Raw genomic sequence first — 25,690 nt, forward strand, 5'->3', positions numbered from 1 at the left:
CAATTGCTTTTGTTTACGACTTTTTAGGATTGGTGCTAATAGGAAATTCCTCCCATTCTTCCATACTGAACAGTTGTTCATATTTTTTCTATACGTCTTATCATTAGTGAACACTGCATCATTTACATATATCCGGGCCTCTACTCTAATATTGCAGATAAGGAATGGTGGGGGGGGGGCGGTTTTTGTTGACTTTACATGAAACGATGATGGGGCCTGAGTGTATGAGATAGAAGACCGAGGGGCGAGGTGAGGGGAGGGGGGGGGGGGGGGGTTGGCGGATTAAAGTAATCATAAAATGTAGATGTTTCTCTTGACACGTTACTCTGTCATAGTATAATAGTGTCCATGTTATTGAAATCTTGTAGATAGCTTGAATCCAAAACACCTTTACGGACAAATTTCATTGACTGAATCAGATCGAAACGCCGAGAATGATATTGCATCATTTCACAGGTCGCATATTGTCTGCTTTTCACACCACGACATAAATCAAAAAGATTAACTATTCAAAAGAAATAAATTACATATCATTAGTGGAAGTTATTTGAAATAGAATTAATAGTATATTTGAAAACATGTTAGTGTATTAAACGTGTATTCCATAAGTTTGATCTATAGAAGAAGTGTTCCGTCGCTGATCATCAAATAATACCTAGATACGCAAAATTCTGTCCAACAATGTTACTTAACTTCTACTTACCATGAAAACTTAAAGAACGACTTCATTTACTGAACATTTTTGGGATTATAGCATCCTTAGAATATAATGATTAAATTCACAAGTTCACTTTGAATACTATCAAAATAATGTATGATTTCTGACAAGTTATGCAACACTACCGGTACCGGCATAGCAGCAACCTATTATATGATGAATTTATTTAGTTACGCCGAATGAAACGCATTAGTTGACTCAAAGGTTTCGAAAAAGGTAAATGTCATTTGTTTATATTCATAGTTTTGATGACCTGAAGAATTATGAGGAAAATTTAATAACTTGCAAGAGTCAGACACCGGAACCTCGTGGGGGAAAATATGGAGAACTAGCGTGTAGCTTCTTCCTTTGAATAACCGGGTGTAATTTTAACACAAAATGTCTAACATTAATTCTAAGACAATAATTTTATATCCTATGACGTCAAGGAAAAAAAGAACAAGAAACAGGAATGAAACTCGCAATGTAAAAAGAAGTTATATAACAATTTTAATGAATACCGTAAAATATTGCGTACTATAACGCTATAATTATTCTTTTCAGTTTTCGATCATGTTCTTTATGAGCATCTAACTATAAATTTATGCCTTAAATACACAAATCCATTTTATAATGAAATAGTCAAATAAAATTACGTTAACAAATGGCTCTATCTCCTAGCATGGTTTTCGTCGCCAATCTGGTGCAAGTGAGATGAAAGAACAAAATAAATGATAAACAATAAATGTCGTATCATCGTCCTAACATCCCCACAAAAAGAAATGAAAATTGGAGAGGAGTATAATGTCGTTTTGTTTTAGATGGATGTGTCTAAATCTGTTATATAACATTGTATCTATGGTTGATCAACAACTGGTCCTTGAAAAGAGCATATGCTTACCCGAGAACATTTTTCGTGGAATCATAAATGTTTCATTGTGAACCATCAATTATATTCAGTTAGTTAGTTATCGTATTTTTAGAAGGTAAAATTAATCATAATTAAAATGGATAGACAAATTTGATATCATTAACATATATTTAGCCGCAAATACGCATTTGTTGAACGCCTAGAACGTAAGGTAAAGCGGTACTGACAAGGGTTCTCTTCCATTGTATACCAAATATTGTAAATAGGAATCACGATGAGTTTAGCAAGTATGAGGAACGTCGTTTGTGGAGCTGTCATCAGAAATTCTTTACGAATATACAAGTCGCCCACAGCTGGGTAAGATTATCTTTCTAATTGTTTATCTTGTTTTAATTCTTACGTCCCAAGCCGGCTGTCTTACGGTTATTGCCTAACCTTAATGGGATTCCCTGAGAGTACCCTAGGCTGGAATTAAAGGTTAATGGTGTCTGGTTTCAGTTCCAGTTTTATCAGAATAGATGCTCATCAGAACGTCAGCCGGGAAAGCTCAACCCCCAACTCTGGTGCCCAACCACAGCAATGGCCTCCCCAGTAAACAGCTTAAACTCACGGTCCCTGGCAAGGATTGAGCTGCTGCCAGGCAAATGCTAGCCATTTGTCCTATGATATAAAACGTACTCAGATTGAAATCTGTATAGTTTTATATGTTTTAAACCCTGACCCATGGCAGATTTATCTTTTATGAAGTACAATAATGAAGTGAATTAATTGCACAGAGCTAAAATGAACTCCAGGTATGTGGTAAGTGGAAAATCAGACAATTGTATAATGTCCTTATAATTAAATTTAAGATGAATAATATGTAATCGTGTTATGCCAGCTAGTTTGAGCCAACTGGAAGAGTTGAGGTGGTGGCTTAAAACAATTTATGGAGTATGATGTAATTTTCAATGCTTATAACCTCAGTTCCGTTTATGGAGTATGATGGGTCCCTTTGTATATCAGCGGCCAGTTTTCCCGCATGCATAAAGAATGGACGTCAACTAACCTAAACTTTCTCCTTAACCTAACCTACAAGCCATGTCCTTACCTACTTACGTAAATGATAAGCCCCCCTACTACCCCCCTTACACTGCCATATTCTAAGTCAGCTGGTATCATTATCATGCATACAGGTGGCCGCTATCATACATACACCCCGTATGATGAACAGTAGTTACAGTTCGCAGGTAAAAATTTATGGAGTATGATGAAACAGCAGTTACAGTGCATAGATAACAATTTATTGAGTATGATGATATTTTCGATGCTTATAACGGTAACAACGTATGGAGTATAATGGGATATCTAACATGGGTACCTACACACCTGGAATTATTTAAGAACAGCTTTTCATGAGATTGAGATTTTTATAATTTTACAATAATCTCCATCAGAAACTTGGGATTTACCCATTGCAGCCTTCCCCAAGTTGTTAATCAGTCCTAGTCAAAAGAGGATTTTAGAGTTGAAAATGTAATTTCTTCAAGTTTTTGTGTATGTATGTGTCTAATGATTCAGACCTTTATTCGAATTCAAAATCTAGCTTTACTAATAGACCAGAGTTGGAGATTTGAATGTTTTTGGATGGGGAACTGATTAAAATACAGTAGTTAAATGATCTGATGGGATCTAACCTAACTTGAGGTGTTTTGTTGTAGCCTGATCTGGGCTGTTTGTTCCCTCACAACCTGACCCAGGGTGCCATATTACTTCAAAACCGTTAAATAACATACTATATTTAAGCGTATTACCCTTAACAGTAAATTGAATAGTTTGGTTACATAATACATACAGTACTTAACGCCTGGAGTTTGTACTACTTTTCAAGCAATAGCATCATAACAATAATTAATGTTGTTTTCATATAAGTAAGTAAAAATTTAAGAAAATTAGACAAATTAAACTTGAAAATCATAAGAAAATGCTTAGCATTTAAATTTAATTTTCAGTCATCAGGTGGGATTTGGAAGTGAAGATAAATTTGCTCACGTGAATAAAAGCCTTCTGTATTTGTAATTATGAAAAATTCCTTATATACCATTTTACATATAATGTAGTTTATTGTAACTTTATATGCATGGCATACAGTTGTCAGAAATATTTTCATGAATAATAATATTAGGTTTTACCCATAGGGAAAATAAAATCATGGGTGACAAGAAGCAATTTAAAAATTAAATAATCATAGATTTAATTTGAATTACTCATACAGTATATGGTGTTGAACTCATGTTATACTGTTTAAACAAAATTAGTTTTACCGTGTACATTTTAATACTAACATGTCAGACAGACAACTCATACCACAGATACTTTGCAGGTGGACGTACAGATGTCATCGTCCATTATGTGCTGCAGCGGAAAAACCGGCAGAAGTCACAGAAACAGAGAAACAACTTCAAGAGCAAATTTCTTCGTTAATGAAGGAAAATGAAAGTCTAGTAGAAAAGACAGCTGATTTAACGGTATGATACTGTAATATTTGAAATGATATTTTTTTGCAAATAGACATTTCTGAATAAGCCATTCTAAAGTTATATTTATTATATAGTACATAGATACGTAAAAGTATTAATGAAGACGATTCTGACAGCTAGTATTATATACTGTATACAGAAACAAGTTAAAAAAGTATAGTACAACAGGTATTTCAGACTCAGTTGTGAACCATAATGTGCTATAGGATGTACTGTATAAGGAAGTAGTTGAAAACAGTACATGTTCAAAGTTGTAGTTTCAATGTGTTGATCTATATAAATCCTTCTTCCTCCTTTTACAGGATAAATATCAGAGAACGTTAGCAGATAGAGAAAATGTACGAGTTCGATTACAAAAGGAAATTAGCGATGCGAAGCAGTACGGGATACAAGGTTTCTGCAAAGATCTTTTAGACGTAAGTTTCCCTACATTTTGAAGTTTTACAAATTTATTTATCACAAGTTTGCAGTAAGATTTAGTGAAGAAAAAAAACTGCAATGGTAATTGCTAGTAACATCTAGTCTAGAAAGATGACTTAGGGATAATTAATTAAAAATTAAAACCACGGAATCATTAAACTGCTAAATTTAATAGTTTTGCAATGCTTTTTTTTCCATTGTGTTATATGTTTGTGAACAGCATATGAAATTAACAAACAATTTGTACACTTCTAGACATATTGAAAATTGGTTCTATGGTAACTGTAATATGGAGACTATATTTTTTTTGGAAAAAAAATTTATTTCCATAAAATACTTAGATAAAATTTTACTAACATAGTACTGTAATACAGTCAATTACTAGATGCTTTTTATTACCGCATAAGGGGGGCTGTGAATGAAAAATACTGCGTGACACTTCAAGACTTCAAGCTTGCTCAAATGTTTATTCTTATGGGAAAGTTATAGAAATTGGACCTATATTTGTATTTGTGAAGAGACCTAAATTAAAAAATGTAATTTAATAGGCATAATGGAATAGAGCTTACAGAGACCCTCAAGTAAGATTTACCGATTGGCTAGATAGTACAACATTGCATCCCTCTTTGGTTACAGCTCATTTTTCCTTTGCATACGCATACTGAATAGTCTGGCATACTCTTTACACATTCTCCTCTTTCCTCATACACCTGACAACAATAAGATAACCAAAAAGTTCTTTACTGAAGGGGTTACCTACTGTATAGTGATTGTTCAGTGGCTACTTCCCACTTAGTAAGGGTAGAAGAGAGACTAGGTATGGTAAGCAACTCTTCTAGAAGAAGGACGCTAAGGGCAGAAGAGAGATTTTAGCTATGGTATGCAGCTCTTCCAAAAGGATGACTAAAATCAAACCATCGTTTTCTAGTTTGGGTAGTGCCATAGCATTTTCTTTCCTCACAGGTATTTTCCCTGTTGGAGCAGTTTTGCTTATAGCATCCTGCTTTTCCAACTAGGGTTGTAGTTTAGCTAGTAATAATAATAATAATAATATAATATTATGTAAGTACTGTACTGTAGTCTGTATTGTGTAAGTGATATCCCCTCAAAATCACTGGGTGAAGTCTTGTATATTATATAATTCAAATAGACTACAACATCAAATTTCATGACTTACTTTGGACTCTTACCCAAAGGAGCTTGTTTTCAAGTGATATGTGAAGATGAGAGGAATTAGAAATCTGAATGGGAAGAGATTAAAGGAATGGATGAAATGAAAAGGACCAAATGCATAGTGGATCTTGGTGTTTGAATGTACATTGAGAAAACAATATTAAGTACTTTTAGTCAGGTTCATTGAATAATTTTACCAGAATTTTGTAGAGCTTATCAAAACTTTTATACATTTTTTTTTTTAACTTTATGCCTTGATGGTATTGTGTATATAAAATTACTTAACTATTTTTGTTTATTGGATGCCAATGCAGTACAGTATATACTGTAAAACCTTCCTTTTTCAATATTAATCTTACCCGATGATCATGTAGCTGTCAACTCCGTTGCCCGACAGAAATCTACGGTCGGGATACGCCAGCGATCGCTATACAGGTGGGGGTGTACTCACCAGCGCCATCTGTGGTCAGGTACTCAAGTACTTCTTGTCAACAAGACCTCAATTTTTCCTCTGTCGTGCCGCCGGCAAGACCTACATGGATACGCTGTTGATTTTGGAGTCTTTTGTTCACGGTTTGGTGAAGTATATGCTCTAAAATTTAGCCTTCGGTGTACAGGAAGCTTTATCCTTAGCTTAGATAGCTTTTGGAATTAATTTGATTCATTGGTTAACGATCTTTGCTTTACTTTGGAATTCCCCCTTGACTACTTCTGAAATTCAAGATGTCTGACCATTCCCAAGTTCCTAAATACAGGCGATGTAGTGTTAGGACTTGTAATAGGCGTCTTCCGAAGGCCTCTGTTGATCCTCACACTGTATGTTCCAATTGTAGGGGAAAATCCTGTCAATTGGAAGATCGATGTGGGGAATGTGCTGGGCTTTCGGAATTCGATTTTAATGAATTCCTCAGATATACACGTAGGTTAGAGAAGGAGAGAGATAGGAGGAGTTCTTCTCGCTCTTTGGATATTTCCTCTCCCCATGCCCCTCAACCTTTTCCTTCCCCTGTGGTGGTGACCCCCGAACCTGCTACGAGTGCTCAGCCTGTAATGGCTGATATGTTGCGTGCCATTCAGGCTCTCGGTGATAAGGTGGAGTCGTTGGTTAGTGACCACAATCTTCTCTTGGCAGATGTCAGAGAACTGAAAGTGAAGAGTGCAGTGGGAAGTGTTAGTGCTAGTGCTGTGCATAGTGTCAGTGTCAGTGTTGCGCATGAGGATACATCTGTGCGTGCCAGTCGTCCTCCCAGTCCGGGACCTCTTGCAAGCTCCCAAGCCCAGGGGAGAAGCAATGTCGAAGGACCAAAGGGTTCGGCAGGCCTTGATCGGCGCACAGTTGTATCCTCAGTGGTTGCGGACGTATCTGCTAAGGATCGTCCCTTCCACTCCCAGACGAATGAGCCCTTACATTCCTCGTCTGTGGAAGAGGTTTCCAGGAGGAAACGGTGGACCCAGGTCTCACGACCGCTCAAACGTAAGGTCCCTTCCGAGCTAGTCCAACGGCCCAGGTGTAGCCACTGGGTCAGTTCGGACTCGCCGCAGTCATCTGATGACTGCACACCTCCCAAGAGAGGTAGAGTGGTCCCTCAACAGGCCTCTGCTCCAACCACAGTAGACCCTAAGTGGTCCATGCTGCAGACTATGCAGTCTCAGCTTGCGGCTTTGATGCAGGAGTATCAGGCAGAGAAGGTTAACACCCCTCCTCCTGTGAGAGCTCCTCCACCGTTGCGCAGTCCTCACTGCCAGACGCATGTTCTTGCTGCGCCTTCTGCTTACATGCGTGAGCTGCCGCATCGGGAGTTGCCGGGTTCCAGCACTATGCGGCATTCTCCTCAGCCCATGCAGCATGCTCTGCAGACCTTACAGCATGCTCCGCATACCATGCAGCATGAGCCGCATACCATGCAGCATGAGCCTCATACCATGCAGCATGAGCCTCATCCCATGCAGCATGAGCCGCATACCATGCAGCATGAGCCGCATGCCATGCAGCATGAGCCGCATGCCTTACAGCATGTTTTGCATACCACACCGCATGTTCCTCAGCCCACTGCAGACCCTCCCACACACCGGCCCTCTGCTTTTGTTGTTGCCAGCTCACAGTCTGTCCAGCAGAGGCATGATGATGGATCCGCAGGTACGCATGCACCCGTTCTGCAGGATTCAGCCGTTCAGCTTGCTGCTCTGCCTTTGCCACTTACAACTCAACTGTCGGGTGAGGAGGTTTCTGAGGATGAAGCTGCTCATCTGGATGATCCTCACTCTGATGTTGAAGGACACAAGTCTTCGCCACCCTCCTTAGACTTTCGCAAAGTCCTTGCTTTGTTCAGAGAGTTGTACCCTGAACACTGTGTCTGCAACCCCTCGTTCTCCTCCCTCCGAGTTTGCTCTGGGCATGCAGTCTACAGCGCCTGCCTTCACCAAGCTTGTTCTCGCCAGATCATCAAAGAGAGCTTTGAGGGTTATGGGGGATTGGTTGCAGTCCAAGAAGCAACTGGGAAGGACCTCTTTCGTGTTTCCTCCTCCCAAGCTGGCTTCTAAGTCGAGCGTCTGGTATGCCACGGGAGAGGAACCTGGCTTGGGGGTTCCTGCCTCTGCCCAGGCCGACTTCTCAAGTCTGGTTGACTCTCCCCGCAGGTCGGCTATGAGACGTTCGAAGATCTGCTGGTCCTTTTCAGATCTTGATCACTTGTTGAAGGGAGTCTTTCGTGCCTTCGAGATATTCAACTTCCTCGATTGGTGTCTGGGAGCCTTAAGCAGGAAGACTGCTCCTTCTGACAAGGACTCGGCCATGCTGATCATGTCCAGCATGGACAAGGCAATACGGGATGGGTCTGGCGAGCTTGCGGCTTCTTATGTATCAGGGGTCCTCAAGAAAAGAGAGCATCTATGCTCCTTCTTATCTGCTGGTATCACCCCTTGCCAGAGGTCAGAGTTGCTGTTTGCTCCTCTTTCCAAGTGTCTGTTTCCGGAGGAGTTAATTAAGGGGATGGCTGCCTCTCTTATCCAGAAGGATACGCATGACCTCATGGCTTCTTCTGCACGTAAGGCTAAAACCTTACCTTCCGTGCCTAGACCCTACCGCCCCTTAGCAGCTGATACACCTGCTTCCAGGTTCATTCCGCCCTTTTGTGGCAGAACCTCCAGCAGAGGAGGTACCCGTGCAGACAGTCACCGTGGCAAGTCCAAGAAGGGTTCCAAGTCCACAAGAGGCAAGTTTTGACTGCCTTCCTCTCCAGACAGCTGTAGGAGCCAGACTCAAGACCTTCTGGCAAGCTTGGGAGAGCAGAGGTGCAGACGCTCAGTCTGTGAAGTGGCTGAGGGAGGGATACAGAATTCCGTTCTGCCTCAATCCCCCTCTAACTACATCTCCCATCAACCTCTCTCTCAACTACAAGGAGAAGGACAAGAGGCTAGCGTTGCAACAAGAGGTGTCGCTCTTGCTACAAAAGGAGGCAGTGGTCATAGTCCGGGACCATCAATCCCCGGGCTTTTACAACCGTCTCTTCCTGGTAGCCAAGAAGACAGGAGGTTGGAGACCGGTGCTGGACGTCAGTGCGCTCAATGCTTATGTCACCAAGCAGACGTTCACGATGGAGACGACGAAGTCGGTCCTAGCAGCGGTCAGGCAGGAGGACTGGATGGTCTCGTTAGACCTGAAAGACGCATACTTTCACGTCCCCATCCATCCAGACTCCCAACCTTTCCTGAGATTCGTCTTTGGAAAGGTTGTGTACCAGTTCCAAGCCCTGTGCTTTGGCCTAAGCACGGCACCTCTTGTGTTTACGCGACTGATGAGGAATATTGCGAAATTCCTTCACTTGGCAGACATCAGAGCCTCCCTTTATTTAGACGACTGGCTTTTAAGAGCTCCCACAAGTCGTCGCTGTCTGGAGAATCTCAGATGGACTATGGATCTGACCAAGGAACTGGGCCTCCTGGTCAATATAGAGAAGTCCCAGCTCGTCCCATCCCAGACCATTGTTTACCTGGGTATGGAGATTCAGAGTCGAGCTTTTCGGGCTTTTCCGTCGGCCCCAAGGATCAACCAAGCCCTAGAGTGCATCCTGAGCATGCTGAGAAGGAACCGATGCTCAGTAAGGCAGTGGATGAGTCTAACAGGGACACTTTCATCGCTGGCCCTGTTCATCGAGTTAGGGAGACTCCACCTCCGCCCCCTTCAGTTTCATCTGGCTGCTCACTGGAACAAGGACATGACGCTAGAGACGGTCTCAATTCCTGTTTCCAAAGAGATGAGGTCTACTCTAACGTGGTGGAAGAACAGCATTCTTCTCAAGGAAGGTCTTTCGTTGGCTGTTCAGACCCCCGACCACCGTCTCTTCTCGGACGCATCAGACTCGGGCTGGGGTGCGACATTGGACGGACAGGAATGCTCGGGAACATGGAATCAGGAGCAAAGGACACTTCACATCAATTGCAAGGAGTTGTTGGCGGTTCATCTGGCCTTAATGAACTTCAAGTCCCTCCAGCTAAACAAGGTGGTGGAGGTGAACTCCGACAACACCACAGCCTTGGCTTACATCTCCAAGCAGGGGGGGACTCATTCGAGGAAGTTGTTCGAGATCGCAAGGGACCTCCTCATTTGGTCAAAAGATCGAAGGCTCACGCTGGTAACGAGGTTCATTCAGGGCGATATGAATGTCATGGCAGATCGCCACAGCCGGAAGGGTCAGGTCATCCCCACAGAGTGGACCCTTCACAAGAATGTTTGCAGCAGACTTTGGGCCCTGTGGGGTCAGCCAACCATAGATCTGTTCGCTACCTCGATGACCAAGAGGCTCCCATTGTATTGTTCTCCGATTCCAGACCCGGCAGCAGTTCACGTGGATGCCTTTCTGCTGGATTGGTCCCATCTCGACCTGTATGCATTCCCGCCGTTCAAGATTGTCAACAGGGTACTTCAGAAATTCGCCTCTCACAAAGGGACACGGCTGACGGTGGTTGCTCCCCTCTGGCCCGCGAGAGAATGGTTCACAGAGGTACTGCAATGGCTGGTCGACGTTCCCAGGACTCTCCCTCTAAGAGTGGACCTTCTGCGTCAACCTCACGTAAAGAAGGTACACCCAAGCCTCCACGCTCTTCGTCTGACTGCCTTCAGACTATCGAAAGACTCTCAAGAGCTAGAGGCTTTTCGAAGGAGGCAGCCAGAGCGATTGCCAGAGCAAGGAGGACATCCACTCTCAGAGTCTATCAATCTAAATGGGAAGTCTTCCGAAGCTGGTGCAAGGCCAATGCAGTTTCCTCAACCAGTACCACTGTAACCCAGATTGCTGACTTCCTGTTACATCTAAGGAACGTTAGATCCCTATCAGCTCCTACGATCAAGGGTTACAAAAGTATGTTGGCAGCGGTTTTCCACCACAGAGGCTTGGATCTTTCCTCCAACAAAGATCTACAGGACATCCTTAGGTCTTTTGAGACCTCTAAGGAACGTCGGTTGTCCACTCCAGGCTGGAATCTAGACGTGGTCCTAAGGTTCCTGATGTCATCTAGATTTGAACCGCTCCAATCAGCCTCTTTCAAGGACCTCACATTAAAAACTCTTTTCCTCGTATGCCTAGCAACAGCTAAAAGAGTAAGTGAGATCCACGCCTTCAGCAGGAACATAGGTTTCACATCTGAAACGGCTACATGTTCCTTGCAGCTCGGTTTTTTGGCTAAAAACGAGCTTCCTTCACGTCCTAGGCCTAAATCGTTCGAGATCCCTAGCCTATCCAACTTGGTGGGTAACGAGTCGGAGAGAGTACTTTGCCCTGTCAGAGCTCTTAGGTACTATCTAAAAAGGTCAAAGCCCTTACGAGGACAATCGGAAGCCTTATGGTGTGCTGTTAAGAAGCCTTCGCTACCAATGTCTAAGAATGCAGTTTCTTACTACATCAGGCTTCTGATTAGAGAAGCTCATTCTCATATGAAGGAAGAAGACCTTGCTTTGCTGAAGGTAAGGACACATGAAGTGAGAGCTGTGGCTACTTCAGTGGCCTTCAAACAGAACCGTTCTCTGCAGAGTGTTATGGATGCAACCTATTGGAGAAGCAAGTCAGTGTTCGCATCATTCTATCTCAAAGATGTCCAGTCTCTTTACGAGAACTGCTACACCCTGGGACCATTCGTAGCAGCGAGTGCAGTAGTAGGTGAGGGCTCAGCCACTACATTCCCATAATCCCATAACCTTTTTAACCTTTCTCTTGAATACTTTTATTGTTGTTTTTGGGTTGTACGGTCGGCTAAGAAGCCTTCCGCATCCTGGTTGATTTGGCGGGTGGTCAATTCTTTCTTGAGAAGCGCCTAGGTTAGAGGTTGTGATGAGGTCCTTTAGTATGGGTTGCAGCCCTTTATACTTCAGCACCTAAGAGTCGTTCAGCATCCTAAGAGGACCGCTACGCTCAGTAAGGAAGACGTACTTATTAAAGGCAGAGTAATGGTTCAAGTCGACTTCCTTACCAGGTACTTATTTATTTTATATTGTTATTTTGAATAACTAATAAAAATGAAATACGGGATACTTAGCTTCTTTGTTAACATGTATACTGGTCTCCACCCACCACCCTGGGTGTGAATCAGCTACATGATCATCGGGTAAGATTAATATTGAAAAATGTTATTTTCATTAGTAAAATAAATTTTTGAATATACTTACCCGATGATCATGATTTAAAGGACCCACCCTTCCTCCCCATAAAGAACCAGTGGACCGAGGAGAAAATTGAGGTCTTGTTGACAAGAAGTACTTGAGTACCTGACCACAGATGGCGCTGGTGAGTACACCCCCACCTGTATAGCGATCGCTGGCGTATCCCGACCGTAGATTTCTGTCGGGCAACGGAGTTGACAGCTACATGATCATCGGGTAAGTATATTCAAAAATTTATTTTACTAATGAAAATAACATATTTTATTGTGTAGGTATCGGATGTGTTTAGCAAAGCTCTCAGTAGTGTACCAGAGGAAAAAGTCAAAGAAGGACCTTCAGAGCTTAAGACATTATATGATGGACTAGTCATGACAGAGAATCAGTTAACATCAGTAAGTGCTACTTTTCTTTTTTTTTAACAAATGATTGAAAATGAATACTGCACTAGTTTATCTCTCATATACAGAGTTTTAAAGCTTTGGTTATGATACTTTAAAATTGCAAAAGATCTATCTTAATAAGTAAAATATATTAATCATTACATTATATTCCAGTATTTAATTGATGTTTGTTTTAGGGATTACACCCAATTTTTCTTCTGGGAATAGATTAACCATTAAGGTTTTGATCCCAATGGTAATTTACCTAAAAGTTAATATAAAGTTAAATTCTAATTCCAATAAAATTGTTCATTTGTTTACCATGTATAACAAAGTATAGTTCATTAATATAGAATAAACATTGAATTTTTCCATGTTCTCAAAGGTCTTGCCCAATTGTATTTTCTTTTAAAGTATTTGGCAGTATTTGAAGTTCCATAGGTGAATTAACAAAAACCTAAGAGATTTGCTTTCAAAGCTTAGCATAAAGAATCAGTTTACTTGCAACAATATTTCACAAAGGAGATCCATACTTTGATTGGTGTTAAGTATAATTTTTGCATAGGTGTACTGTATACAGCACCTTTATCTCTATGTGGAATTCATATGGAGCAGTCATATATGATGATATTTTTAACAATTGATTGTCCTATGGAGATTTAGGAATTCATATATTTTTACTTGTTTTAAGATTGGCCATGAAGCTTAATCCTCATACTTTTTGTATTATGGGTTGGTGAAGCATATGGTTATTGATACAGTTTGTGGTTAGAATTTACATGAACATATTTTGCAATTCCAAATATCAATTCAGATGGTTTCCTTCAGGTTTTTCGCCGTCATGGTCTAACTCAATTTATTCCTGAGATAGGGGATAAGTTTGATCCCTCTCTGCAAGAAGCAGTGTTTGAACTTCCAGCACCAGATAAGGAACCCGGAACAGTTGCCCACGTCATTCGCTCTGGCTGGAAACTTCATTCTAGGTGTATCCGTTCAGCTCAGGTTGGAGTTGTTAAGGATTCTTAATTTGGAAGTTTACGTAGCATGTTTAAAGATTGTACAGAATTGTCGTCACCTTATAAATTTATTCGTCTGATGTATAGAATTGTTACATAGGTATTCCATTAGTTATTTTAACTGTAAGGATGCCAAGGGAATTACAGCTAAAAAGTTTTATAGGAAACTGATATGGAATACTGTATACTGCATTACAATTTGTTCAAATTAAAATATCAGAAATTGGTTGCAATTGTTAAAATGTTAAAAACCTCATGTAAACAAATAAAATTTACTAATTATTAATGGACATAGGAATTGTATCAAATAAATTTAGTTACTGCACTATGTAAGTAGAATCAAGAGAGAGTTCATATATTAATTATTTCTATTATTTCATTTCAGCAACATATTGTGTTTGTGAATAATATTCGACTAAATGTGCCCTTTTAGGGGTTGTAAGCAGGTTAAAAATAAATGGAGTATACAGTTCCCACCAGCTGAGTAGAGTTTGCATTTATTGCCATGTGCAGAATTCTGCTTAGTTTCCCAGTTGAGAGGGTCCAGGAGTTTTAAGATAAATACCTTTTGTGAGATACTGTTTTTGTTGGTACAGTTTCATTGGAGGGCTGTTCCTTGTACATTTTTTTTCTTATATATGGAATCTTGTTCTGCTTCACATCTCCCTCATATGTTATTAGTGAAGTGGAAAATGAAAACCTAAATTTATGACTTCTATTTCTGCTATGTGATATACAATATTTCAGGTGAAAGCATTCTAGGAAAATTTTTTTTCTCACTTATGCTGTACTTGTACAAATTTTAAGTTTTGTATTGTATTTTGAATTTTGTTACTGTTCTGAATAAATTATACACAACTGTTCCCTTTTGCAAGTCATCATCAAGTAATTTTGTGTAATATATGTTTGTAAAAGCAAATGAAAGTTTTACTTCTCTCTGATAATCCATCTGGCTTTTTGTATGATACAAGTTTTATTCCCATTTTATTGCACAGTGTTGATATATTGCATACAGTTGGACAGGAAAATTAGTTGATGGTAAGATACAAACTTGTTTTGTTCCTACATGTCATGCAAACCCTTGTCCTTTCATTATGGAGACTACTTCAGTGTGAGCTGGAATTAGTTGTTTAAAGTTGATGACGGGGCTGGGCTTCTTAACCCTTTTCAGTCGGAGAACCCTCACCTTTGTTTCCACTGCTGTCCCGTACAGACCGCTCCTCTCAAACTTGACGATTTTAATTCTTTTTTTCAGGAAGTGAATATTGGTTATTAATTATGGAATGAAAGTAAGAAGCTCGTGTTGCTGGGGAGTGGTGGACTCTGCAGCAGTTTTTGGTTAAACCAATCGTAGTTTCACTCTCCCACTGTGCCTCCAGGGGGCACATGTCTTTTCGCATGCATCCATGTGTGCTTAATGTAGGTGCAGTGACAGGACTTTGCCCTGAGGGGAAAGAAATGAGCGAAGCATTCTTAGGAGTCAGACTGGGCAATGCCCAAGAAAACTCTGGTGAGGTCTTACACTGCTTCTGTCTGGTCTGAGGAGGTATAGCTACTGTGGTCGCCCCTAGATCTGTCCTAGGAGAGTATAGTGCAGGGGTCCAGAGTCTTTGGATATGTTAGCACATTTTCAGGTTTTACTATGCATGGGGAACCTCAAGTATTCACTACCCTTCAGAAGTTGGAAACTTTCCCTTGACTTACGTGCAGACTGCTGACGACGAGTTGACCTGAAGAAGTCATGGGCTTCATTAGATTTTTCAGGTAGACTCTCCGTTACCTAAGGAAGTTTGTAGCTAAAGCTACTTCTTCCCAGTATTACTGTACATTTACATGCATCTCAAGTGTCCCCAGTGATGCCAGTGGTGAAGGGTATTGTGTTGTGGTTCCCCCTGTGTCAGGGAGCTAGGTGGTTCCTCACTTAGGCCCTAGAAGAAATAGGTTTCTGGTGTCGAGAGTTGGAAAGGCCAAGGTGAATCCTATACCTGTCCACAGGGTTACCATAGTCCCTGACCCAGCTCTAGTGTGATCCCACCCCTACCCCCATGACTGCTGCCCCTACCCATGTGCCAGGGTGTCCGAGGCTCCCTCCTCCTTCTTCAGTGAGAATAGTTGTGCATCCAGACTGGTGTCCGGACAGTTTGCTACTGAACTGTTCGTACCCAGACAATTTGTTTCAGGACACTTCATTACTAGGACAATACTTGTATAGTTACTAGAGTACTGAAAACCTTGTTGATATAATTACTTATACTATCTATCTAATTTTATTTACCGTCTAACAAGTAGCCAAATTACTTGAATACTGAATACATTACCTTGTTAATGTAATTATACCATCCATCTTTCTTATTTCATTTGCAATCCACCAAGTCGTATTTTTAAAAGCATTTGAACCCTTAGTTAGTCAAGATGGCAAGGATGATTACATCCAAAAGAAAACAACTCAAATTAGTAGATTTGAATTTTATATATAATAAAAGCAAAATTGTATTGGAACAAAACACTATTGGATGTGTGAAAATTGGTGATGTAAAGCAAGAGTGCACACAATGTAGATGAGGAAAGTTACAGGATAATGAACGTCGTTGGAAAGCATAATTGTACTGCCACATCTGTTAGTGCAAGATGTGCCCAAAATCGAATCAAGATAAATCTCTTGAAACTCAAGAATCCTCTTGTAATTGAAATGAAGAATTTGCATAAATGTACTGTATGTGAACTTCCTTCTGCATCAAATTGAAGCTGTAATATACGTCATTTGAGGCAAAAGGAAAATAAATCTCCTCCAGGCCCACAAACGTGGACAAATCGGAACCGTGTAGCCGCTCTTAAAGAGGGACGGCCATACGTTCAATACAAGAGGATGTGTTTTGTGCCAGGGGTGAAGCTATATGAACATCAATAGTTGTAAAGAATATATCCAATATATGATAAAAATTGCTGAAAAGTATGGCATTCTTAATTGCATTAGGGTAAGATCCCTGACAAGACTTCCGGTCCATCTGTTATCACCATCCGCCTTGATCAACATATACTTTTATAGTGCAGAGAATAACTGACGCCTTATAAAAAGTTCGTGTCCTTGTAAGAGCATAAGATTAGATTATTTTGTTGCATTGTAACAATAGGGCCTAAAGGTAAAGTGTCCAGAGATGTATGAGTACGATCTCTAAGGTAATGGTCCTTAGGAGTGGCTTGTCTCTTACATACGCCAGCTTTGAGGACTTGTGCCACTGGGTAGTTTTTGCAGAACGCTAGGGTTGCAGCAAAACCAAAGATGTCATGTGCTTGATGGGGGCTCCTGGCAACGCTTCCCTTCGCTTCCTTTGAGGATTATAAGCTCTCATGATTGTTTATTTCAACCAAATTGAAACTGTGTTTTGGAGCGACCTGTGCTTACAAACAAATTGGAAAATTTAAGACTGTAAATATTTTCAAATTGCTCTTACTGGACAAAGTAAAATATCATCCGGGTCATCAGTTACCTCTTTGAGAGACAAGATCATGTAAGAGTCAAATCTAATATAATTTTCAACTGGATTCTGGGTTTTGATCATAAATTTTTGAAACACATGATATGGATAATTCTTTCCAACCTTTGGAATGTGACATAAGATAGACCATGTGGTTTGCTTACTCTCTTGGCTGAAGCTAAGGCAAGGAGGAAGATGGTCTTTAAGGTAAAGTACCTGTCAAAGATTTTATGTACTGTATAGGTTCATAGAGGGCTTTCTTCATAGACTTGAGAACCTTGGTTACATCTCAGGAAGGTGGGGTTTGAGTTCTTGAGGGGGATAAGTCTGCTTGAAATTCTGAATGAGAGCTGTGAATTCCCACGAAGAGGGGAGTTCAAGCCCTTTCAGTTTGAAAACCTGGCTCAAGGTGAGCGGTAGCCTTTACTGCAGTGACTGAAAGGAATTTCTCGTTCCTCAGGAACCCAAAAAAGCCTTTAATCAGGGATATCAGCAATATTCCCTCAACAACACCAATCACAGAAGATTTTCCATTTGGCCTGGTAGATTGTTGCGGATGGCTTTTGGAGATATCTGGAAAGTTGTTTCGTAGTTGGTCTTGGAGGAGATAGTGGATAGTCTCCAGTCGTGAAGTGACTGCAGAAAGGGACTTTTTTTATGTGTGGTTGACGTAGTAAGTTGGCCATTCTATAAGTTTTCTTGGAACTTTCATGAGAAGCTCCAGCATGTCTGGATGCCACTCTGCTGTTGGGAGCTTTGGAGCTACTAGCGTAACTGACTCTGTGGGATATTTGAACTCTGTTTAGAGTCCGACGAATCAGACTGAACAGCGGAAACTTGTAGAAGTTTGGTCCGTCCCATGGGTACTGAAAGGTATCTTCCTTTGCTGCAACTTGGTCTAGGTCTGGTGAGCAATACACCAGGAGTTGAGATTCAAGAGAGTTGTGAACCTGCCCAGAGACGGGGAACCCCCTAATGTCAAAAGTCTCCTCGCCACTAGAGGAAACAAAGACCATTTTGAACCTATTGTTGGTCCCGATGGACTCTGATGGTCGGCAATGTTGTTCCTCTACCCAATGATAAACCTCGCCGAGGGGGGGGGGGATGTGCTTTGGTCTATGCCCACCTGTGTGTCTCTACTGCCACATGGCAGAGCAGGAGAGAGGCTGCACCTCCTTTTTTGGCGATATAGGCCATTACTGTGGAGTTGTTGCTCGTCAGCACCACAGAGTGATTTTTTAGAATTTGTAAGAAGTGGAGTAATGCTAGTTGCGCTGCTTTACTTCAAGGAAATATATGTGAAGGTCTTGTCGTCTTCTGACTGTAGGCCTGGGATTTGCTCCCATCCTAGTTGTGCGCCCCACCCCTGACAAAAAGTATCTGAGAACAGAAGGAATTGTGAGGGAGGAGTCTGAAGGGGGGTTTCCGCTAACAGGTTCTTCTCTCTCAGTCACCAATGGAGACTTGTCACCACCTCTTGGGGCACCGCCAGCAGAGTAGCAGGGTTGTCGGAGGTCTGAAACCACTGGCTCTTCAGAACCCACTGCACCGAGCGAAGAATCATTCTCCCGAAGGGGACAAGTTTCTCCAAAGAGGAGAAATGACTAGAATAAGAGTGTCCAGGAAGTGGTTTCTGTTCCAGAAGCATTCTACTATTCTCCTGAATCTCACGATCCTGTGGGCACATAGATACGTTCTGGATTGGACCAAGTCCATGTTCATGCCTAGGTAGCTGATGGATTGTTGAGGGACAAGGCTGGACTTCTCTAGGTTCAGTTGGATCCCCAACTTCTTGCAAAAGTCTGGGAGTAGATCTCTGTGTCTCAACAGAAAAGATCCTGTCTGTCAGGAGAAGCCAGTTGTCCGGGTACCTCAAAAGCCTGATTGCCCATGGCATGAGCCCGGGTTGAGACAAGGGAAAAGATTCTGGTAAAATCCTGAGGGGTTGTTGACAGGTCCAAGCACCCTGAGCTGGCATTCATTGTCTTGAATGGGAAACCTTAGGTACTACCTTGAGGCAGGATGAACAGGGACCTGAAAATGGGTGCCATACAGGTCTATGGTCAGAAAGAAATTCTTCCTGATGGTCTGGAGAACCGTGGTTGAAGTTTCATTTAAAATTTTGTTTGTAGCACAAACAGATTCAAATGGGAAAGGTCTAAGATGAGTCTTCAACCTCCTGTTAGCTTTTCTACTAAGAATAGATTGCTGAGGAAACCTGGTGAGTTGTTTAAGACTTTTTGTGCAACTCCTTTAGTCAATAACATTTTGGATACCTCCGCTAGTAAGATGAGGGCTTTAATTGAGCCTTTCAAATAAAATGGTTGGATCGTCAGAGTCCTGGTTAGAGGTGGCGGACAGTCTATGAAAGGGAAACAATGTCCTGAAAGGACTAACGTTCAGGGATCGGCCCCAAGTACTGCCACCTGAGCCTGTAGCTTTGTAGGCACTACCCTATAGTGGCAAGCTGTGGGACACGCCCTTCCTAGCAAGAGCCAGTGCGTCCAGAGGGATATCCTCTCCGTTGAATGCTGGGTCCGGTGGCATGCCTGTCAGGCTATTGTGAATCTATTGGAGGCAACACTTTTCTCTGATAAGGAACTTGTTTGACAGGTGAGTTCCATTGCTGATGCTGAGGGGCAGGTTTCCTTGGTGCTGCTGCTCTCCTCATTAAAGAAGCTTGTCCCAACCTTTCGACCTTTTCTATACCTGTAGCCATATCCGAAGGAGGGAACAGAGAAGGAGAACTCACCAAATCTCAAGCATAACACATCCGTTGGGGAGAGTTGCTTAAAGTATCTGGCCAAGACTGCATTGCATCTTAAAAGAATACAGTTTCCCTAATAGTGAATATTTTGATATAACAGGAATTCTAGGGCTTTGGCCCCTGATTGTGACAATTCCTCATACTGCTTAAGGGTGTATTCCTCTTTAGTGTTCTCTGCGACTGCATAGCCAGCCACTGCTTCAGACATAGCAGCTACCTTCATGTTTGCCATTTTGGAACCTGAAAAGATGGAGGGGAGGTTGAGTAATCTATCAACCAGCATGGACAGTACTAGGTTAGCAACCTCAGTGTCAATAGGGAGTAGGCTCTGAAAAGTGCCAGTGTACATAGAATCTTCTCTGGCAAGAAAGGGCCAAGAGTGGTAACTTTGAAGACCTGCTGGCCTTAAGGGAATTCTCAGATGCTGAGACTTGAGTGTTAAACAAATCTAGTGTGTCCTTAGTTTGTTTAGAGTGCCACATCAAACCTGTGCCTAGGACTTTGTGATTGTGGGAAAGTAGGATCAATAGCACACCACCTGTTAACAGTTTGCTTCTGACGAGGCTCGTCTAGGGCATCCAAACGGCGTTTCAGACTCATTATTTTAATAAATTGGGATGCTTCTGAACCAGAAACCGGGACCAGGAGGGGGGCTATATCAGCTGAGCTGGTGCTCGCCCATGCAGTGAGGTAGCGGGTCATTAATGGTGAAAATATGGTCAAATGGTCATTTCACATTCAGGATAACTGGTTGTTCAACTTTGACAGTTATAGAATGATTCTTTGTTTTTCCTTGGACGTCCTTCCTTTCTATTTCTAGATTCATATTGTGGCATGAATAGGAGACCGAGAAAGAACTGGAGTAGTCCAGCTTACTCCTGTTATGTAAGTATTTGTCTCTAGCAGCAGAGTGCAAGGCAGCAGCATAGAAGCTCTTTTCTGGACTCGGCCTAAGAGGGGAGAAGGGTTTCTCCATTGGTTGTAATCTGGGGTGTCTACGACACACACCTCATCTACAATGCTTAACAAAGATGACACCATCTGCGTCAGATGCGGGTACAACTCGTGGGACAGGAAAAGACTTACTGCCCCTTTTTCATTCCCAGCACCTGAAAAGAAGAATCGTCTAAAAGATAATGTTGTTGTTCCGAAGAACACCCAGCACTTGAAGCCTCACAAAAATTAGGCATTTCATGTAAAGCAATGGGTCTGCTATTTGCACAACTTGTGGCTTTGGTATTGAGAGATCTAGCCTGTTATTTATGAAATGGCAGAGGAACTTTAAAATAATAAGGTGCCAATATTGCATGTCCCTTAGGGTGTGCTATTCATAAACAAGCTTAAGATGAGGTAGTAAGCTCATAGCGCGCATTAACATGGCTGCTTTGTGTAGGAATATCCTCACGTGTCAAAATTGCGGCACGTGTGGAGTGACTTCATTACGAGTGGGCATGACAACTTGTTTGGACTTGCTGGCCTAACTAACCTGCAAAGGAATATCCTCATGCACAGGAATTGTTGGGCATGGAGTGACGTCATCACGTAGGAACAATGGAGCGTCCAGAATTGTTATGCTGAATAAACAAGCAAGGTGCATGGCTCACATCCTTTTTACAACCTGACGAAAAGAATGCACATCTAGACGGTATTTCACAACGTGGAGTTGTCAGCAAGTTACATTCCAGGTAAGATGAAGGTAATAACAGTCACACTCAATTACCAGTGGTAGGTTGTAGCAGCAGATTGGTCAACATCCTTTGGTAGCAGATGGCTCCTTACCCTGGAGACCTCCCCAGAGATCTACCTGCTTGCTACACAGAGGAACAGGAAGCTCCTCGTGTTATACTATACTCCCCCATTCAGTTGCCCATTAGCGATTTTCAAAGATACCTTCCAACGCCTATGGGAACATCTTGTATATATACGCCTTTCAGGCTTCAGCCTGATCCAGCTGGTAATCATCAGTGTTAATTACACCAAGATTTGGGATGACCCTAGTGGTTCTCAGATGGCCTCAGGGTGAGTGGCCTCCTGACCTTCTTGCTCTTCTAGTCAAGGTCATGAGAAGGCTAACCCTGTAGACTACTCCTCTCTGTCAATCGCCCCACACCTGCAAAAGTATCTCCAAGCCGTAGAGTCCTTAGCTCTTTACGGGTGGAGACTAACCACAAACTCCTCCAAGCGAAAGACTTTCGCGAAGTACTGTGCAGGAGATACTCGGATATCTCTGGAGGTACTCCACAGCTGTATTTCAGGCTACGGGAGCTATCTTCTGCTATTAGTATTGCAATAAGGATGTTTTAGTGGCTAAAGCAAATTTAGCACAGATCACGGATTCCCTCAGTTTCCTTCGCAGAGAGAAGCTCCTCTCAGTCGCGTCTCTCAAAGACTACAGCTCGGCCCTGAATATGATCTGACTGAAGAGCATTGACTTCTCCACTTCCTGGGAGTTGTCTAGGCTTGTGAGCAGTTCTGAGCAGTCTGGCCAAGACAGTTTTTTGACCCACCAAAGTGGGACGTGACCTTGGTCACCAAGTCTCTTACTCGTACTCTGTTTGAGCCTCTGTCTTTATGCTAGCTCAAGCATACAGTATGTGAAAAGTAGTGAGTTGCACAATTTCTCTTATGTAGTCACTAATGCTGAGAGGTGGAAGGAGGTCTCTTTAGTGTTGTTCTGAACTAAGTGGCCAAAACGTAGAACCCAGAGGCGCAGGATCGAGTCCTTTTCCATACCCTCCCTTGTGTGGCTATGAAAAATACAAAATATTTTTTTTTTTAATTTTATATTTTGAAGTACATACAGTACAGTACTGTACTACATTTTCAAGACTGAAAATACACATCTTTATTGCCATAAATTTATAACATGCAAGTATAGGAAGAAACATGTAACTAGTGTATAGAATTTGCAATTTGCATTTTTACATACAGTAAGAAGAAGAATTGTGATTTTCTCCTTTGACTTATTCTTTCCTTTGACTTTTGCTGTCTTTCTAGTTGGTGATAATCCTTTTAATACCATAATTTTTTTCCCTAATGTACTTCTACCAAGATTTATCCAATGGGGTAAATAAAATAAAAACTGCTTTTATAGACTTTGTCAATGAGGTATTGTATATTGAACCAAATTTGGGCATTTACTATTAATCTCGTAAATCTGACAGCAAAATTTTTCACCTGCAAACCAAAGATCAAGTTTAGTTCCAATCTTGAAAGGACACTATGGTTGCAATAAGCCCACGGATATGTGCTTGAGGGTGCGTCTAGTGACGCTTCACCTGAGGATTTTTGATCTCCCATTATTGTTTCTTTCAACCAAAATAAGATTAAGTTTCTGGATACTTTCTTCTTGGAGTGACCAGTGCTATTGAACAAATTGGAGATTTTAGGCCTAATGATACTCTGTTTTTTTCATATATTTATGTACAGTATTGCTCTCATGGGACACAGTAACATTTCATCCAGGTCATCAATTACCTCTTTAATAGACAAGATTGTGAAAGAGTCGAATCTGATATCATTTTCAACCGGATTCTGGGTCTTGGCCATAAATTCGTGAACAAAAGATCATCATCATCTATTAGTGCGCCTTTTTCCCATTCGTATGGGGTAACACGGTTGCCTTCTTTTGAAGGACTTTGCTTTGGCTTTGGAGTGGACCTTAGTCCCGACCGGCTGCCCTGCCTGCCATTGCAAGATAATTTCTTTTCACCCTCTAGAATGTAACATAAGATAAGATAGACCATGTAATTTGCTTACTCTCTTGGCTGAAGCTAAGGCAAGGAGGAAGACAGTCTTTAAGGTAAAGTCCTTATCTAAGACTTAATGCATGGGTTTGTAAGGGGCTTTACTTATGGCCCGAGAGCCTTCATCACATCCCAGGTAAGGGGCTTGAGTTCTAGAGAAGGACAAGACTGTTTGAAACTCCTGATGAGAACAGAGTTCCCATGAAAAGGAGAAATCAAGCCATTTCACTTTGAAGACCTGGCTCATGGCCGAGCGGTAGCCATTTACCACAGTGAATAAAAGAGATTTATTTTTGTTCCTCTGGAACACCAAAAAGTCTGCAATTAGGGGGATATTGGCCTTGAGTGGAGCAATATTCCCCCTACGACACCAATCACAGAAGATTTTCCACTTAGTCTTGTACAGTAGACTGCTGTTGACAACTTTCAGAGATATCTGGAAAGTTGTTTCGCAGTTGGTCTCGAAAAGCCTTTCTTTCGAAAGGTTTTGGTAGCGGATGTGGTAACGTCCCCAACTGGTGATCGCCAGACTGGGGTTTGATTCCCGCTCAAACTTGTTAGTTCATTTGTTCGCTGTACCTCACTATCCTTGTGAGCTAAGGATGAGGGGTTTGGGGGAGCCTGTAGGTCTATCTGCTAAGTCATCAGCAGCCATTGCCTGGCCCTCCCTGGTCCTAGCTTGGATAGGGGGCTTTGGCACTGATCATAAGTACATATGTTCAGTCTCTAGGGCATTGTCCTGCCAAGTCTTGGGATGTGGACACAGCTGAAGCGGTATGACCACCCTCGTAATCAAGGGATAGCATGTCTTATACTGTATTGCGTCCTGGGAACTCATTAGATGAGTCCGATGACGAGAACCTTTGGGTGTACATGGCAAGCCTTGCTCGTGGGAACGAGCTGGAGACTGGTCATAAGACTGGTCATAAGGGTCTTTCAATAAGTCTTCTTCAGTACGAGGGGAAATGGCAAGTACCACAATCAGGAGCACGGAGAAACTTTCAAAGCTCGGATTGGAGATACTGTACTTTCAGGAGCAGAAAGATCTTTTCTGTATAAACACATGTGTAAGGTTCTCCACTCAACACACTTGTCAGAGGTGAGGGAGATCTAAGCATAACAGGTTAATCAGGGACTGAGGGTACTGGGATTGGATCAGGCTCTAGGAGCGCAACGACCATGGCCAAAGAATCTGCTACAAGTACAGGCTCAAGTTCATACTGTACATTATCAATACAGGGTGATAAAACATTAAAAAAATTCTCAGCTATTGTCATCCGTGACTGGAGCCTTAGCAGGTTCCTGACATGAAAGACCTTGTTGGGGGGATAACGTTCGTCACAGAAACAAACTTTTGTTGCTTGCTACTGCTGGCAGAAGACGAGGAAGGTGAACGATTGTGCTTAGATCGTTTCTTGTGACGAGAATGATATTGCTCCAACTGGGATGATGGTCACTCCTTACAGTGCTCAGATGGTGATTCCACTGAACATCTCTTACCATGGCTAGAGGGACAAATGCGTATGTGCATTTTTTATGGGCAAGTACTATCGAAACTAGCACACTATGTACAGAGATTAGTCACATAGTACTGTACCCATACACCACCCACGTAGTGTTCATAGGCTTTTAATCCCATTTTGTTTTGCACACATATTTGAAATTGTTTTTTGTACAGTTGTGACTGCATCTTCTTTGTTGAGTTGTGATTGCTATTGTTCATCATTAAGACATTTAGTGATGCATTGTAAAGTTAACAGTATCGGACAGTAGTCCCCATGATGATTAAGAAACACGGTAAGAGAAAGAAAAATTTATCGTAGAAGCGAAAGAAAAAAAATTATCGTGTAGCATGAACAAGGTATAAATGCGGCCGAGCTGCAAAAACTGTACATTCATACTACAACATCCATGACTGGTACAGCTAAAATTCTAAACAGTAAAGAAGATATACATCTATTTTAAGATATGAA

At 41.8% G+C, this 25,690-nt stretch overlaps 1 protein-coding gene across 1 annotated transcript; it reads left to right on the forward strand.

The window, feature by feature from the left end:
* Positions 1-1,712: 1,712 nt before the first annotated feature.
* Roe1 (grpE protein homolog, mitochondrial Roe1) lies at positions 1,713-14,641 on the forward strand. The gene is made up of 5 exons (XM_068355951.1): positions 1,713-1,925; positions 3,931-4,075; positions 4,390-4,503; positions 12,605-12,724; positions 13,541-14,641. The coding sequence occupies exons 1-5, from the start codon at positions 1,843-1,845 to the stop codon at positions 13,736-13,738; spliced, it is 660 nt and encodes a 219-aa protein (XP_068212052.1). The 5' UTR covers positions 1,713-1,842; the 3' UTR covers positions 13,739-14,641.
* Positions 14,642-25,690: the final 11,049 nt, after the last annotated feature.

This window comes from Palaemon carinicauda, chromosome 31 (genome assembly GCF_036898095.1).
Source record: "Palaemon carinicauda isolate YSFRI2023 chromosome 31, ASM3689809v2, whole genome shotgun sequence".
NCBI lineage: Eukaryota > Metazoa > Arthropoda > Malacostraca > Decapoda > Palaemonidae > Palaemon > Palaemon carinicauda.